Source organism: Coenobita brevimanus, chromosome 64, assembly GCF_032717465.1.
Source record: "Coenobita brevimanus isolate Jiangsu-jjx chromosome 64, ASM3271746v2, whole genome shotgun sequence".
Classification (NCBI taxonomy): Eukaryota; Metazoa; Arthropoda; class Malacostraca; order Decapoda; family Coenobitidae; genus Coenobita; species Coenobita brevimanus.
Window position 1 is genome coordinate 33,524,252 of NC_137017.1, and position 13,711 is coordinate 33,537,962.

The 13,711-nt window shown below is 41.1% G+C and overlaps 1 protein-coding gene and 1 non-coding gene across 2 annotated transcripts in view; both read left to right on the top strand.

Annotated features, from left to right (window-relative positions):
- Positions 1–9,591, top strand: part of Dlg5 (MAGUK family member discs large 5) — a 409,368-nt gene extending 399,777 nt beyond the window's left edge. The window contains exons 27-28 of the mRNA XM_080276235.1: positions 657–879; positions 9,485–9,591. Coding sequence (XP_080132361.1) covers positions 657–879; positions 9,485–9,591 — 330 coding nt within the window. The remainder of the gene's footprint in view (positions 1–656; positions 880–9,484) is intronic.
- On the top strand, positions 125–243 carry LOC145404771 (5S ribosomal RNA). The gene has a single exon (XR_013898227.1). It is a non-coding gene; the product is annotated as a 5S ribosomal RNA (ribosomal RNA).
- Positions 9,592–13,711: the final 4,120 nt, after the last annotated feature.

The window sequence follows — 13,711 nt, forward strand, 5'->3', positions numbered from 1 at the left end:
GCTGACATAATTCATTTTTCCCTATAAGCTCTATTGTTAGTCCAACATTTTTTTGGTCCAACACGTGACCCATGCATGACAATATTACCGTGCTGGACGCGAGGGTACTGTATATATATATATATAAAACAGCCATACCATGTTGAGTACACCGCTTCCCGTCCGATCAGCGAAGTTAAGCAACATTGGGTCTGGTTAGTACTTGGATGGGTGACCGCCTGGGAACACCAGATGCTGTTGGCATAACGTTCTCCCTACGTGTCAAGTGGGGTTGGTGGAGGATTAGTGCCCCTCCCTGTAAAACAATTAACTCTAAGCCCTTGGCCACCCCGTTTGGGATACATGGCGTCTGGCAATGAATGAATGAAAAGTTATTATTATTATTATGGAGTGGTGAGGTATATGGGAGAGGGGTGTGTGAATTGGGAGCAGGGCAGTGAAATGGCGGGGGACAGGGTGATGTGGAGGCGATTTGTTTGTGGCCATCCCATATAAGGGATTAGGGCATCTGGCAATAGATAGATAATTTTTTTTTTTTTTTTTCTGACTTTGGCAGTTCACCATCCATCTCTTGGGGATTGGACAGAATTGATGGATGTTTGTATAACTGTAAAGCTCTACTTGTTGATGATTATGCATTATTGCAAATTTTACAGAGCTGTCATGGAATTCTCGACATCAGTTTGGCATCAGTAGAACGTCTTCACCGTCATAACATCTACCCAATTGTGTTGTTGCTCAAGTTCCGGCACCACAAGCAGATACGTGAGGTTTGTGATTTCCCTCATCCTTCTCCTGAGCGCATCTCCCAAAAAGAAGCCAAAGAGATGTTTGAGCTTGCTGCAAAAATGGAGCAGGAGTACAAGCATGTAATTTCAGGTGTGTTAGCCATAGGCTCTGTTATCATTACAGTATTATTAATTTAGAATACAATAGAACAACTGGGATCCTGAAGGTAACCTAATGTTTTTCAAGGGTATCTGGTTCTGGGTGCATGCCACAAATATGTAGCAGATATACTCACTGATTGTGAACTTTCTGATAGGGTACGTATCCCCTCTCCCCATTTCCCGCAGTATTTCTCTAGCATCCTACCTACCTTCCTACCTGCCTGTCACAGTATGCACTAATAGATGGTGTGAAGCTGTAAAATATTTTAAAACATTAGAGATTTTACTTTGCAAAAGCTAAAAACTTGCCTGAAGAGAATAACAGAAAGCAGTTGGTGATACTATTGTTCCAAAGCATGAGGTCAGAGTTACTGAGTCCCCATTTTGACTTTTCATCATTGCTTCCAGTACTTCCATGCTATGGATTTCTTCCTCTTTTCTCACCTCACTCCTTCTCCCAGCCCTTCCCCAGCCACTTATCCTCACATCACTCTTATTCTCAGTGTTTAATAGTTCTTGAAAATGTTCTCTCCCTCCGCTAAGCTTTTCTCCCTTCTCCGCTAGCAATCTACCATTTTTATTTTTCACTTCCTGGCTAACTTCTGTATCACCCTGTCTTACTCTCTTTACCTCTTTCCAGAACATTTTCTTACATTCCCTCCACTTTACACTCAAATTCCTTCCAAATTTCTCATCCACTTTCTTCTTACTCTCTCTTACTAATCTTTTCACCTCTCTCATCCTTTCAACATATAACTCTCTTCTGTCTCTCAACTTCCTCCACACCTCTGCTTCCCATCCACTCACTTTATGCTTTTTTCTTTTGTGCCACGGTTTGTCTCACCTCTTCATTTCACCTTGCTCTTCTTTGCACCTTTTTTCATCTTCTCATCACCCCACATGCCACCTCACATGCTGAGCAGACTTCTTTGAATATCTTGCACACACCATCCACCTCCCCCCATCTGCTTCAAATCATATTTAAACAATTGCTCCCCCACTTCTCTCTTATATTTTACCTCCACGGCGATGGTCTGTAGTGTGCGGACTGGTGGGAAGAACAACAACAATGTGGCGGCATTAATATGCACACTTGCCACCAGGGACGGGTGGTGATTGGTTGTTGAGTCGTGATTTTCAAATTGAATGCCGTGGTTTACGATTCTCCTTGGAAAAGGCCCACTTCGGTGCCTAGGTCTGCGATTTTCGTGACAACAGCGATTTAAGGGCGCCGGCAGTCTGACAGCCACTTAGCCGTGATTTACGAATCCGTGATTTATAAACACGCAATTTACGAGGATTGAGTGTATATATATAGATAGATAGATAGATATATCCATTCACTCAGTGTAGTGCTGCTCTCAGGTGTCTTCCCTTTCCTCTCCTCCATCCTTCTTCCCTTCCATCCTCTTCTGTCTTTCTTTCCTTCGTTCTTAACTCATCCTTCTGCCTATGGTTGACTTTACGCTCTCTCTTCTATCTTTCGTTCCTTCATTCTTTCCTCTTCCTTCTGCCTGTGGTGACTCTGCAATGAGTGACAAGCCAAATGGTTTCCTATACACCAGGAAACCATTTACTATGCTGGGTGGTAACCATATAACCAAATATTGGCACCTGGTGGTTTAATGGGTAATTATGTCACCCAAATCAGATGAAGTTGGTGAAGGTTTATATCCAAGGGGTGGTTGGGGTTTATTGCTCATGTAATGCCACTCGGAGATGAGTGAGGCTGGTCAATGTCATCTTAAAAGTCAGGACCAACTTGCCTAGCCCTGGGCTCCTACACTTCTCATGGAGCAATGTAGGATTGGATGATTGATGGATATGTGTATATATATACAGTACAAACAGTAAAACCTCGATATAATGGACTTCAGTAGACTGGAATTCGCTTTTATCGGACTTGAGAAGCTACCAGACTAAATTCCTATATGTCGGAAAAAGTCCAGTAAAGCCAGATGCAGTCCAGACTGCCTGACCACTTCAGCTATGTTCACCACAATAAGGTAAATCAGAAACATGTTTATCAGTGTACAATACAGTATTATTATATTATACCATTTAATTATTGTAAAGATGCTCGGAGAGAGCATTATAACCGGTTGTTGAATGAGGAGTTTGACAGGGACAGAGAAGGTTTGGAGCCAGCAGATCCAGTGTCTGGCCCTTGGCCTTTGATTGATGCTGCTACTGTGAGTGAGGCAATAGGCAGGATGAAGGAGGGGAAGGCAGCAGGTGTGTTAGGGTTGACTGCCGAAATGTTGAAGGCCTTAGGAGATATAAGGGTGAGTTTAGTCACTGACCTGATAAATAGGATTATTTATGAGTGTGTTGTCCCAGATGATTGGCTGAAGAGTGTAATTGTAAATGTGTATAAAAGGAAGGGTGATGCCCTGGAAAGAGGAAATTATAGAGGTATAAAGCTTTTAGATCAGATAATGAAGGTAATGGAGAGAGTTTTAGAAGGTAAGATTAGAGAAAGAGTGAATATTGATGAGATGCAGTTTGGGTTTAAGCCAGGTAGGGGGACCACTGATGCCATATTCATTGTTTGACAGCTTCAGGAAAAATATATTGGTAGGAGAAGGGATCATTGTTTTGTTTTTGTTGATTTGGAAAAGGCCTTTGACTAGAGAGGTAGTGAAGTGGGCAATGAGAAAGCTTGGCTTGGAGGAGTGGCTGGTTAGGGTGGTTATGGCTGTGTATGTGGGTGCTCACACCCAGGTAAGAGTGAATGGAGATTTGAGTGATGAGTTTTCCGTGAATGTTGGTGTGCATTAGGGGTCAGTTTTGAGTCCCATGTTGTTTATCATGGTACTTGAAGCCCTTTCACGTGACTTTAGAAACAGACTCCCGTGGGAGTTGTTGTATGCTGATGATTTGGTGTTGATTGCAGAGAACGAAAGGGAGGCGGAGGAAAGGTTTAGGCAATGGAGAGATGGTATGGGGCACAAGGGCTTAAGGGTAAATGCAGATAAAACAAAAGTCAAAGACGAGGGAGAGTGGCCATGTGCAGTTTGCCACAAGGGCGTTGGAAGTAATTCCATCTTGTACGGTGTTTGTGATAAATGGATGCATAAGAGATGTAGTGATATCAGAGGTAGACTGCATGATAATGCTGATTTTATGTGTACGGCATGTCGGGGAGAGCAGGCGGAGATTGTCAGACGTGAAAGAATTGAACTTGCTGGTGAATATGAGTGTGTGGAAGAGTTTTGTTATTTGGGAGACATGTTGTGTTCTGGTAGTAGGACTGGAGCTAGCTCTGTGGGTAGGGTGAGAAGTGGTTGGAAGAAGTTCAGGGAGCTCTTGCCTCTCCTGACATTGAGAGGACTCTCCCTATGTGCTAAGGGGTCTTTGTATGCAACATGTGTCAGGAGTGTAATACTGTATGGTAGTGAGAACTGGGCAGTGAAGGAGGAGGATATTCGCCAGCTCAGATGTACAGAAATGACAATGATTAGGTGGATGTGTAGTGCATCCCTGCATCCAAGTCTGGGGGGGCTGGGTTCATGATGGAAGAGTTGAGAGGTAGGACGGGACTGGAGTGTATTGGTGTTGTGATGAGGAGAGGTAGATTGAGATGGTTTGGACATGTGGAGAGGATGGGGGATAATAATTGAGTGAGGAAGGTGAGAAGTGTTAATATTGGGGGTGGGGTTATGAGGGGTAGACCGAGAAAGACATGGGACGAGGTCATTAAGTGTGACCTCAGGGTTAAGGGACTGAACTGGGAGGCTGCAATGGATCGTGCAGCATGGAGAGCCGCCATTAGGTGACCAAGGCCGACGCATGCAAGCATGTTGGAGCCTTTAAAAACAAAACAAAATGAAACGGTTTAAGGTTCTCCTTGGAAAAGGCCCACTTGGGTGCCTAGATCCGCGATTTTCAGGACTTAACAGTGATTTAAGGTTGCCAGCACTCTGACGGCCACCTAGCCGTGATTTACAAATCCGTGATTAATGAACACGCGATTTATGGGGATTGAGTGTATTATGAAAATTCAAGACCTTACCAGCATTGTACAGAGGGTAGACAATGCAAATTGTTGTTTTGGTATCCGAGGCTGTACCACAGAAGCTGAATCAGAACACTCTCAGCTGTTCTGCACAGGCCACATCCCATACCTCAGTATCACTCTCATCACAAATAGAGGGGTTTTTGGCTATCTTTTGTATTTTTATTTATTTTTTTCTTTTTTGAAGGAATGGTTTGTGAGATCTTAGCCATTGGTTCCTTCTTGCATTAAAAGAAAAAAAAAAAAAGATAATCCACCGTCTCAATCCTCGGTACACTCATACATGTGAAAAATCATTTTGGAAATTAATCATTCTGAATCATTACCGATCAAATTTTCATTACCAAATTGCCACACATTTGGTAATGAAAAATAACAAGTGGCATCCCTGGTGATGATTGCGCCAGTGATTAACAAATGCTCTTAAGGCACAATATTGTATGTCCAGTTTTATGGAATGCACATATTAGTTTGCACTAGGTTAGGTGCTGCCTGTTGCTGCTCCAAGAAACCCTCAAAGTCCAGGTCAGACACTACAGACATTACGTCATCATCCTGCTGCTATGGCCACCACTCACTCACAAACCAGCCGCACCCCACCACACATACTTACCAGCCCCACTCTTACCCATGGCATGCTACAAAATATGCTTGCGAGTTGCAAGACAATACTATATTTGCCTCAGTTTTTCTTGCCCATCACACATTGCAAGTAGCAAACGCACTTTCTAAATACTGTAATTAATTATTGTCAGACCCCCGTCGCACATTAGGCAAGACGCATTTTGCGAAGGCACACTGTAGGCGAGATGACTATACTGTATATATATATATATATATATAGAGAGAGAGAGAGAGAGAGAGAGTGATTTATATATATATATTTATATATATATTTCTCACTATTGCCAGTCACCTTAATCCTGTAAGGGGTGGCCACAAACAAATTGCCTCCATGTCACCCTGCCCCCGGCCATTTCACTGCCCTGCTCCCAACTCACATCCCCCTCTCTCATATATATACCTCTCCACTCCATCCCTCCATCTCATCCTTGGCCTCCCCCTCCTTCTTCCCCCCTCCACCTCACTCACATACACTCTCCTCACCAGTCTCACTCTCCATCCTCTCCACATGGCCAAACAACCTCAGTGTGTTTCTCCTGACGCATCCTGTCACATCCACATCCACACCACAATGCTCCTTCATTTCCTCATTTGTCAGTCTGTCTCTCCATGTGACTCCACATGCTTCTCTCAAATAACTCATTTCCACTGCTCTCACTCTTGACTTCTGTCCTTCCAACAAGTCCATGCTTCACATCCATACATTAGAGTTGGTGTCACAATACTATCATGTAGTAGCTTTTTCACTTCCATGCTCACTTCCCTGTTTCTTATCACTGCTTTCAAGGAACCAGCAACCTTTCTTTCTTGTTGTACCCTTCCAAGCACTTCACTCTCTAAACTTCCACCCTTACTCAGCACACTACCCAAGTACTTAAATGCACTCACATTTTCCATTTCCTCCTCATCCAACCTCATTGTACATTCACTGACTTCACTTCTCTCGAAGATCATAACTTTACTCTTCCTTAAACTTTAGCTTCTGTTTCATACACACTCCCAAACTCATCCACCAAGCCTTGCAGCTCCCCTTCGTCTTCACTTAACAACACAGTATCATCTGTAAACAACAGTACCGGGAGTTTCCAAACACTGCCCTCTCTCATTAGGGCCACTCCAACATCCACTGCCCTACCTTGTATCTCTTTTATAACCCCATCCATGTACAGATTGAACAACCATGGAGACATGACACATCCTTGTTTCAATCCATCTTCAGATAGAAAAATTCACTCGGTTCACTATCCACACGAACTGCAGCCTTAGCACCCACATACATACTTTTCACAGCGTTCAACAACTTCCCATCTACTCCATATATTTTTAATACTTTCCACAATCCTTGTCTATCCACCTTTTTTTTTTTTTTTTTTTTTTTTTTTTTTTTTTTTTTTTTTTTTTTTTTTTGTCAGACCCTGGGCAAAGGCTTCAGGGCCTATATATCGGGGGCAGTAGCCTATCCCAAGGCCCAGTAGTCCTACACCTCCACATGTCATCACTTCGGCGCTAATACTCACCGTCCATATTGAATACATGCTAGGGCTGTCTCATACAGGACTGGTGTATTGGTATTAGCGGGGTTATTTTTACGACATGTCAACGGGTCATCTGGTAGATCAGGAAAGCCTGCTTTTTATGAAATTCAAATCCTTAAACTGTTTCCTGCCCCAGCTGGGATTTGAACCTGGGTCCATCAGGATTGCAGGCCGCCTCTTTACCGACTCAGCCACCGCCTTCCCCTGTCATATGGTTTCTTCAAATCCATGAAGGCTGCATGCAACTTCTTTCCCTTCTCTCGAAACTTTTCCACTAAAGATCTGAGAATGAATATCTGATCTGCACAACCTCTTCCCTTCCTAAAACCTCCCTGTTCTTCTGCAACTAATTCTTCCGTTATTTCCCTACCTCTGTCAATAGGTATCCTTCCATATACTTTTCCTATTACACTAAGAAGGCAAATGCCCCTATGATTACCACACACTTCTTTTTCCCCTTTTCCTTGGTACAAGGGAATAATTGTACCTGACTTCCAGTCCTCTGGGAATCTACCTTCCTCCCAGGCCAATCTGCACATCTTCCACATCCATTCAACTGCTACCTCTCCCCCATCCTACAGCTTTCACCACACACTCCATCAATTCCCAGGGCTTTCCCCATTTTGACTTTCATCATTGGTTCCACAAATTCCATCCTACTGATTTCTTCCCCTCTTCTCACATCCTTCCTTCCCCCAGCCATTTCCCAGCCACTTATACTCACATTACTTCCGTTCTATATGTTCAACAATTCCTTAAAGTGTTCTCTCCATCTGCTCACTTCTTCTCCCATCTCGACTAGTAATCTATCATTTTTATCTTTCACCCCCCGACTAACTTCATTGACACCCTGTCTAACTCTCTTTACCTCCTTCCAGAACATTTTCTTACATTTCCTCCACTTTACACTCAAAGTCCTTCCAAGTTCCTCATCAACTCTCATCTTACTCTCTCTTACTAATCTTTTCGCCTCTCTCTTCCTCTCTACCAAGAACTCTCTCTTCTGTCTCTCAACTTCATCCACACCCCTGTTTCTCATCCATTCACTATATGCTTTCTTCTTTTGTGCCACAGTCTGTCTCACCTTTTTATTCCACCATGCTGTTTCCTGCACCCCCTTTCATCTCATCACCCCACACACCACCTCACATGGTGCACAGATTTCTTCTGTGAATACAATATCTTCCACACTCCTTCCATGTCCCACATCTGCTGCAATCCATATTTATCCAAACGCTCCTCCTTTTCTTTATTATATTCTGCCATTTTTCCATCTTCTTGTAACCTTTCCCCCCTCCTTGTATGAACTACTTCCTCTTGTCCTTCCCTTGTTCTATTTCTCCGTTTCATGCAGACCTTGATTCTTACCACCACCAAGTGATGGTCAGAATGTCCTCTCCCCCAGCCTCTATATACTCCTGCATCCATTACACACCTTCTCATCCCGTCATCCACACACCATCTATCTATCTATCTATCTATAGCCCGACGCCCTAATCCCGCAAAGGGTGGCCGCAGACAAAACGCCTCCAAGTCACTCTGTCACCCACCATTTGACTCCCCTCCCCCCAACTCACCCCCCCCCTCCCTCATATACCTCTCAACTCCATCCCTCCACCTCATCCTCGGTCTACCCCTCCCTCTCCCTCCCTCCACCTCACCTACATACACCCTCTTAGTCAGTCTTTCATTCTCCATTCTCTCCACATGTCCAAACCACCTCAGTGTATTTCTCCTAATCTTTTCAACCACATCCACATCTACCTCACAACGTTCCTTCACTTCTTCATTCGTCAACCTGTCCCTCCACGTCACTCCACATGCTCCTCTCAAGTAACTCATTTCCACTGCTATCACTCTTGACTTGTTCCCCTCTTGCAAGGTTCACGCCTCGCTTCCATACGTCAGGGTAGGGATCACAATACCATCATGCAGTGACTTCTTAACTTCCATACTCCCCTCCCTATTTCTCATCACTGCTTTCAGTGTACCAACAACCTTTCTTCCCTGCTGTACCCTTTCACGTACTTCATCCCCCAAAGTTCCATCCTTACTCATCACACTACCCAAGTACTTGAATGCACTCACATTCTCCATATCCTCATCATCCAACTTCACTGCACACACGCATAATCAATTATTGCCTCTGTTCATTGAGTTTACCACCCACCCTTGTCATCACTTGCCACGTATAGCTATGGATCATTTTGTGTCTGAAGAGGGTGTTGGCTATCACCAACCCCCTTCCTGCACAAGTGTCCATTAAAGCATTGCCATTCTCGTCCATCCAGGATAAAATAATTTAAACCTGAGTATGTCCCATGTTGTCCATTATATCTTTTACTTTGGTAACTGAAACAGGTGTTTGTGAAATGTTCATATGAAATGCTAATTTTTTTTTTTTTTCCCTCCCCCAGCTGTAATTCCTGCTGCATACAACATGCCTTACATCAGTACACAAGTCAAGTCGTGTGTGGACCAAGAACAGTCAAAAACATTGTGGGTGCCATCTGGCAGTCTGTGAGGTGCAGAATAACACAATCTTTGGAGTGTAATGCTGTACTTTACAATTGTCTTGTACTGCATGTAGGGCTAGGATGATATATGCTGTGCTTGTAGGATATTTGTGTTAGATTTTACTAATGTCATTTTCTTTAGTCAATCAAAGAATGATATTGTGTACATTTAATTCCCAAAACTATTTTCAAAATCAGGTATCTTTCTCTGTACATACTGTACTGTGTTGCATCCTGGCATTCCATTGTTGTGTCAGAAGTACAGTAATAGGAAAGTGAGAAACTGCTAACAAGTACTGCAAAATCTTTAGGCAGCAGGTCACTTCAAGTAGCAATACAGATGACTAGCAGTCACTTTGATAAGGAGAGAAATATATCATCATAGATATACATTTGATCCTCATGAAGGGCACCAGTATTTCCTTCCACTTTGTTGTTTATAATTATACTGAAATGTTAGGAAAATTTGTATTAATTCTATCCAGATTTTCCCTCAAGAAAACTTCAATCTTCCACCTGTCATATTAGCTTAGTATTTTTTTTTTTTTTTTCTCATCACATCCAGCTGCCGTATCATCAGAATTCTCGTCATGCACCCCACATGAAGAGATAAAGACACTCCATTAGTAATGGCATTATTGGAATAAAGAAATCACAGCATTCAAGCTTCATCTCAGATATATTGTTAACTAATAAAGTATTACGCACTGCTGAGCTTTAATATTGTAATGATGCAGCCACATACATGAATTGTCTCTTGAGTCAACTTAAGAACAATTGTTGAAGGAACCAAGGAAAGAGAGCATGTGTGTATAATCTGATCCTGACATGTGTCATGAATTACAAATATCTTCCAGGTTACATACATCACCCTAGCCCTGATATCTATATCTATCTATCTTTATATACGGTAAATAATATATAGAAACCAAGAGATGGAATTCTTTAGCATTTTGATGTATTAATGATGCATAATTTGCTGAAGAGTGGAGTGTGGATGATGTTATTTGAAGTACTTTATTAATACGGTATCATATCGAAATGAAGAATTCATAATTTGAAGTTTTGAAAAAAAAAAAAAAATCATAATGGCAAATTATATATATATATATATATATATATATATATATATATATATATATATATATATATATATATATATATATATATACATATACATACATACATACATACATACATATATATATATATATTATATACATATATATATATATATATATATATATATATATATATATATATATATATATATATATATATATATATATATATATATATATATATATATATATATATATATTTACAGTATACAGTATATGTATACAGTACCCTCGCGTCCAGCACGCGTTAGTCCAGCATGATTCACGTCCAGCACGGAGAGCAAATAATAAGTATTATTTAATACGATTTAATTACTGCAACACGAGTGTGTTAGCATAACACGCACAGAGCTCCGAGAAGTGGGCGAAATCCGCAGAGTTCACTCTAGCACGATCACCCCCGGTCCAACACGGTCATACTGGACATTCCCATGATGATGATAGCCAATGAAAACTTCTGATCAAGTAGCCTTCCCCGCCCACTATCGTGGCATGATCGTGATGCCGCCCAATTAAAAACGCTTCTGCTGTCACGTGATGTTTTGTTTACATTTCTCCCGCCACAGCGCCACTCACTCGCATAATTGCATTGGAAGGTGCTTTTTTCTTGCTGCATTTTCTGCCCTTGTTACTGCATTTTACCCTGCTCACGATGCCTAGGAAGCCTTCTGAGAACCCCAAGAAGCGTCGGCACCTCCCTCAGGCCACCAAGCTAGAAAGCATCGAGAGGAAGAAGAAAGGGGAGAGGAAAGTTGACATTGCCAAGGCCTACAACATGAATGAAGCCAGTGTGAGGACCATATTAAAAAACCAAGACAAGATCCTGGCAGCCGAAGGCTATCACACGGCACTTCATACCAGGTTTGCCGAGGATACGATGGTAAATCGGAACGGTAACGTGGTAAAATTGCCGACGATACCACGGGCATTTGGAATTCATCTGGATGGATTCCTGCCGAGGATACGACGGGCAAAACAGTGTGACCAAAACCCAGGCGACTCGACAGAGAATGTATCATACTACAGCATTGAACATTTAGCCTGACACTGACACTGAATACATATTAATATTTTGGAATAAATATCAATCGTTTTGAAACCCTTCTTATCGGCGTGCGTACCAGTTTATAAACAAAGTTGCTTCACCTTATTCTCTACTGAGTCAGCGACAGCAATCACTTTCCACAGTCACGAGACGGGGCTCTGGCAGCAGTGTGAGAAGCATGCCCTTTGTCGAGGATTACAGAGTGCTATGACAGGCAGAAGCAGGACCTTCCATGGCTGTGGACGAAGATAGTGATTCTGAGTGTGATTTCGAAGGATTTATGAGGGAGGTTGAGGAGAAGCAACAGCCATTACCCACTAGTGACGCCAGCAGCCATCCTCCGGGGACCCAGTAGGACTACCTACAGCCTTGGATACCACCTTCCATTCCCAGCAAGCCCACCAACACTATCCTAAAAGGTTAGTTATCATTCATAGCACAGTACCATTTATTATAATTACAATAGTACCAATATATGTATAGGTATATGGTAGGTATTTAGGGTGACTTTTCCTAGGGTTGCTGACATAATTCATTTTTCCCTATAAGCTCTGTTGTTAGTCCAACATGTTTTTGGTCCAACACGTGACCCATGCATTACAATATAACCGTGTTGGACACAAGGGTATTGTATATATATATATATATATTTGTTAAATATGCTTTATATATTTTGTTAATGGACCAAGATCAAGAAGTACAAAATATCACCTAATATGGTCATATTTGTGCTTAAATGTACTGTTAAGGAATTGTATTTTTGTCAAATGTCAAATAGAAGTAATCGTCTGTATTGAGAATAATTCCCAGTTATGTGCTCGTCAATCTATTATAAGCAGTTAACAAAATTAGACACTAATTGACAGGTGTCTTCCTCCTTATACCAAAGAGGTGAAAAAGCAGTGGAGATGTGTGAGGCAGCTAATGATTGAGAGTAAGCTACATTACTCTGACAGCATCCCTTGTCACTTTGACAATATTCCTTCTCACTTGTGCCTTACTGAAGCTGGTGAGTGGCCTGAGTTATCCTAGCACCGTCAGCAAGAGAGTGGGTGCACGTGTTGCTGGCTTAATGTTGGCCTCTCCTGATCTCAGGTACTGAAACTGGCCTGGTTTCGTTTGATACAGCTGCTGTAAAGTTTGTAACAAACTATCAAAAAGTTTTAGTTGAACCAAGAGCCTTCATTGCAAATATATTTCAACACACCCATGTCATATTTTTTGTAACGCTCAATCTAAAGCAGGTAGCAGCTGCACTGGTGCATCAATAGTGTGTAAAGAAGTTATAAATCTGTGATTTTTTAATGCACTGGTAATAACAACCTTTTTGTCTTCCTTGTACAGAGTATTTAAGTCATATTTAAGTTTATTTGAGGTACCATATTGTGCATGTTCTTTCTGCCAGATTTAACATACTTTATCAGTTTCAGTTTTGGTGCATCAGTTGAAGTTGCTTGGTATTGTATAGCCTTGTGTATTATCTATTTTCCTTAATATTTTTAGAAATCTTGGTATGCATTGTAAGCTATTTATTTTGTGTGTACATTCAGATTTAAACAAATGCTACTCTATAATATATGAATATAAACAAATAAATAAATATAAATATATATACAGTATGTATATATATATATATATATATATATATATATATATATATATATATATATATATAATATATATATATATATATATATATATATATATATATATATATATATATATATATAAATAGAGAGAGAGAAGGTTGTTTAATGTTGATCAGAACTATAGTTTGATGTAAATTTTTTTTTATAACAAGAAGCCTAAGAGTACCAAATCCTATCAAACTCCTCAAGAAAATCCCATTCCTGTCTTTCATACTTAATAATTATATTTTAGTCTTAGTTGAATCAGAATTTTAAGTTCCAGTTGTGTAGCATTGTTCAGAATGTAAAAGTTACAGGACATAAGCACTTGTGA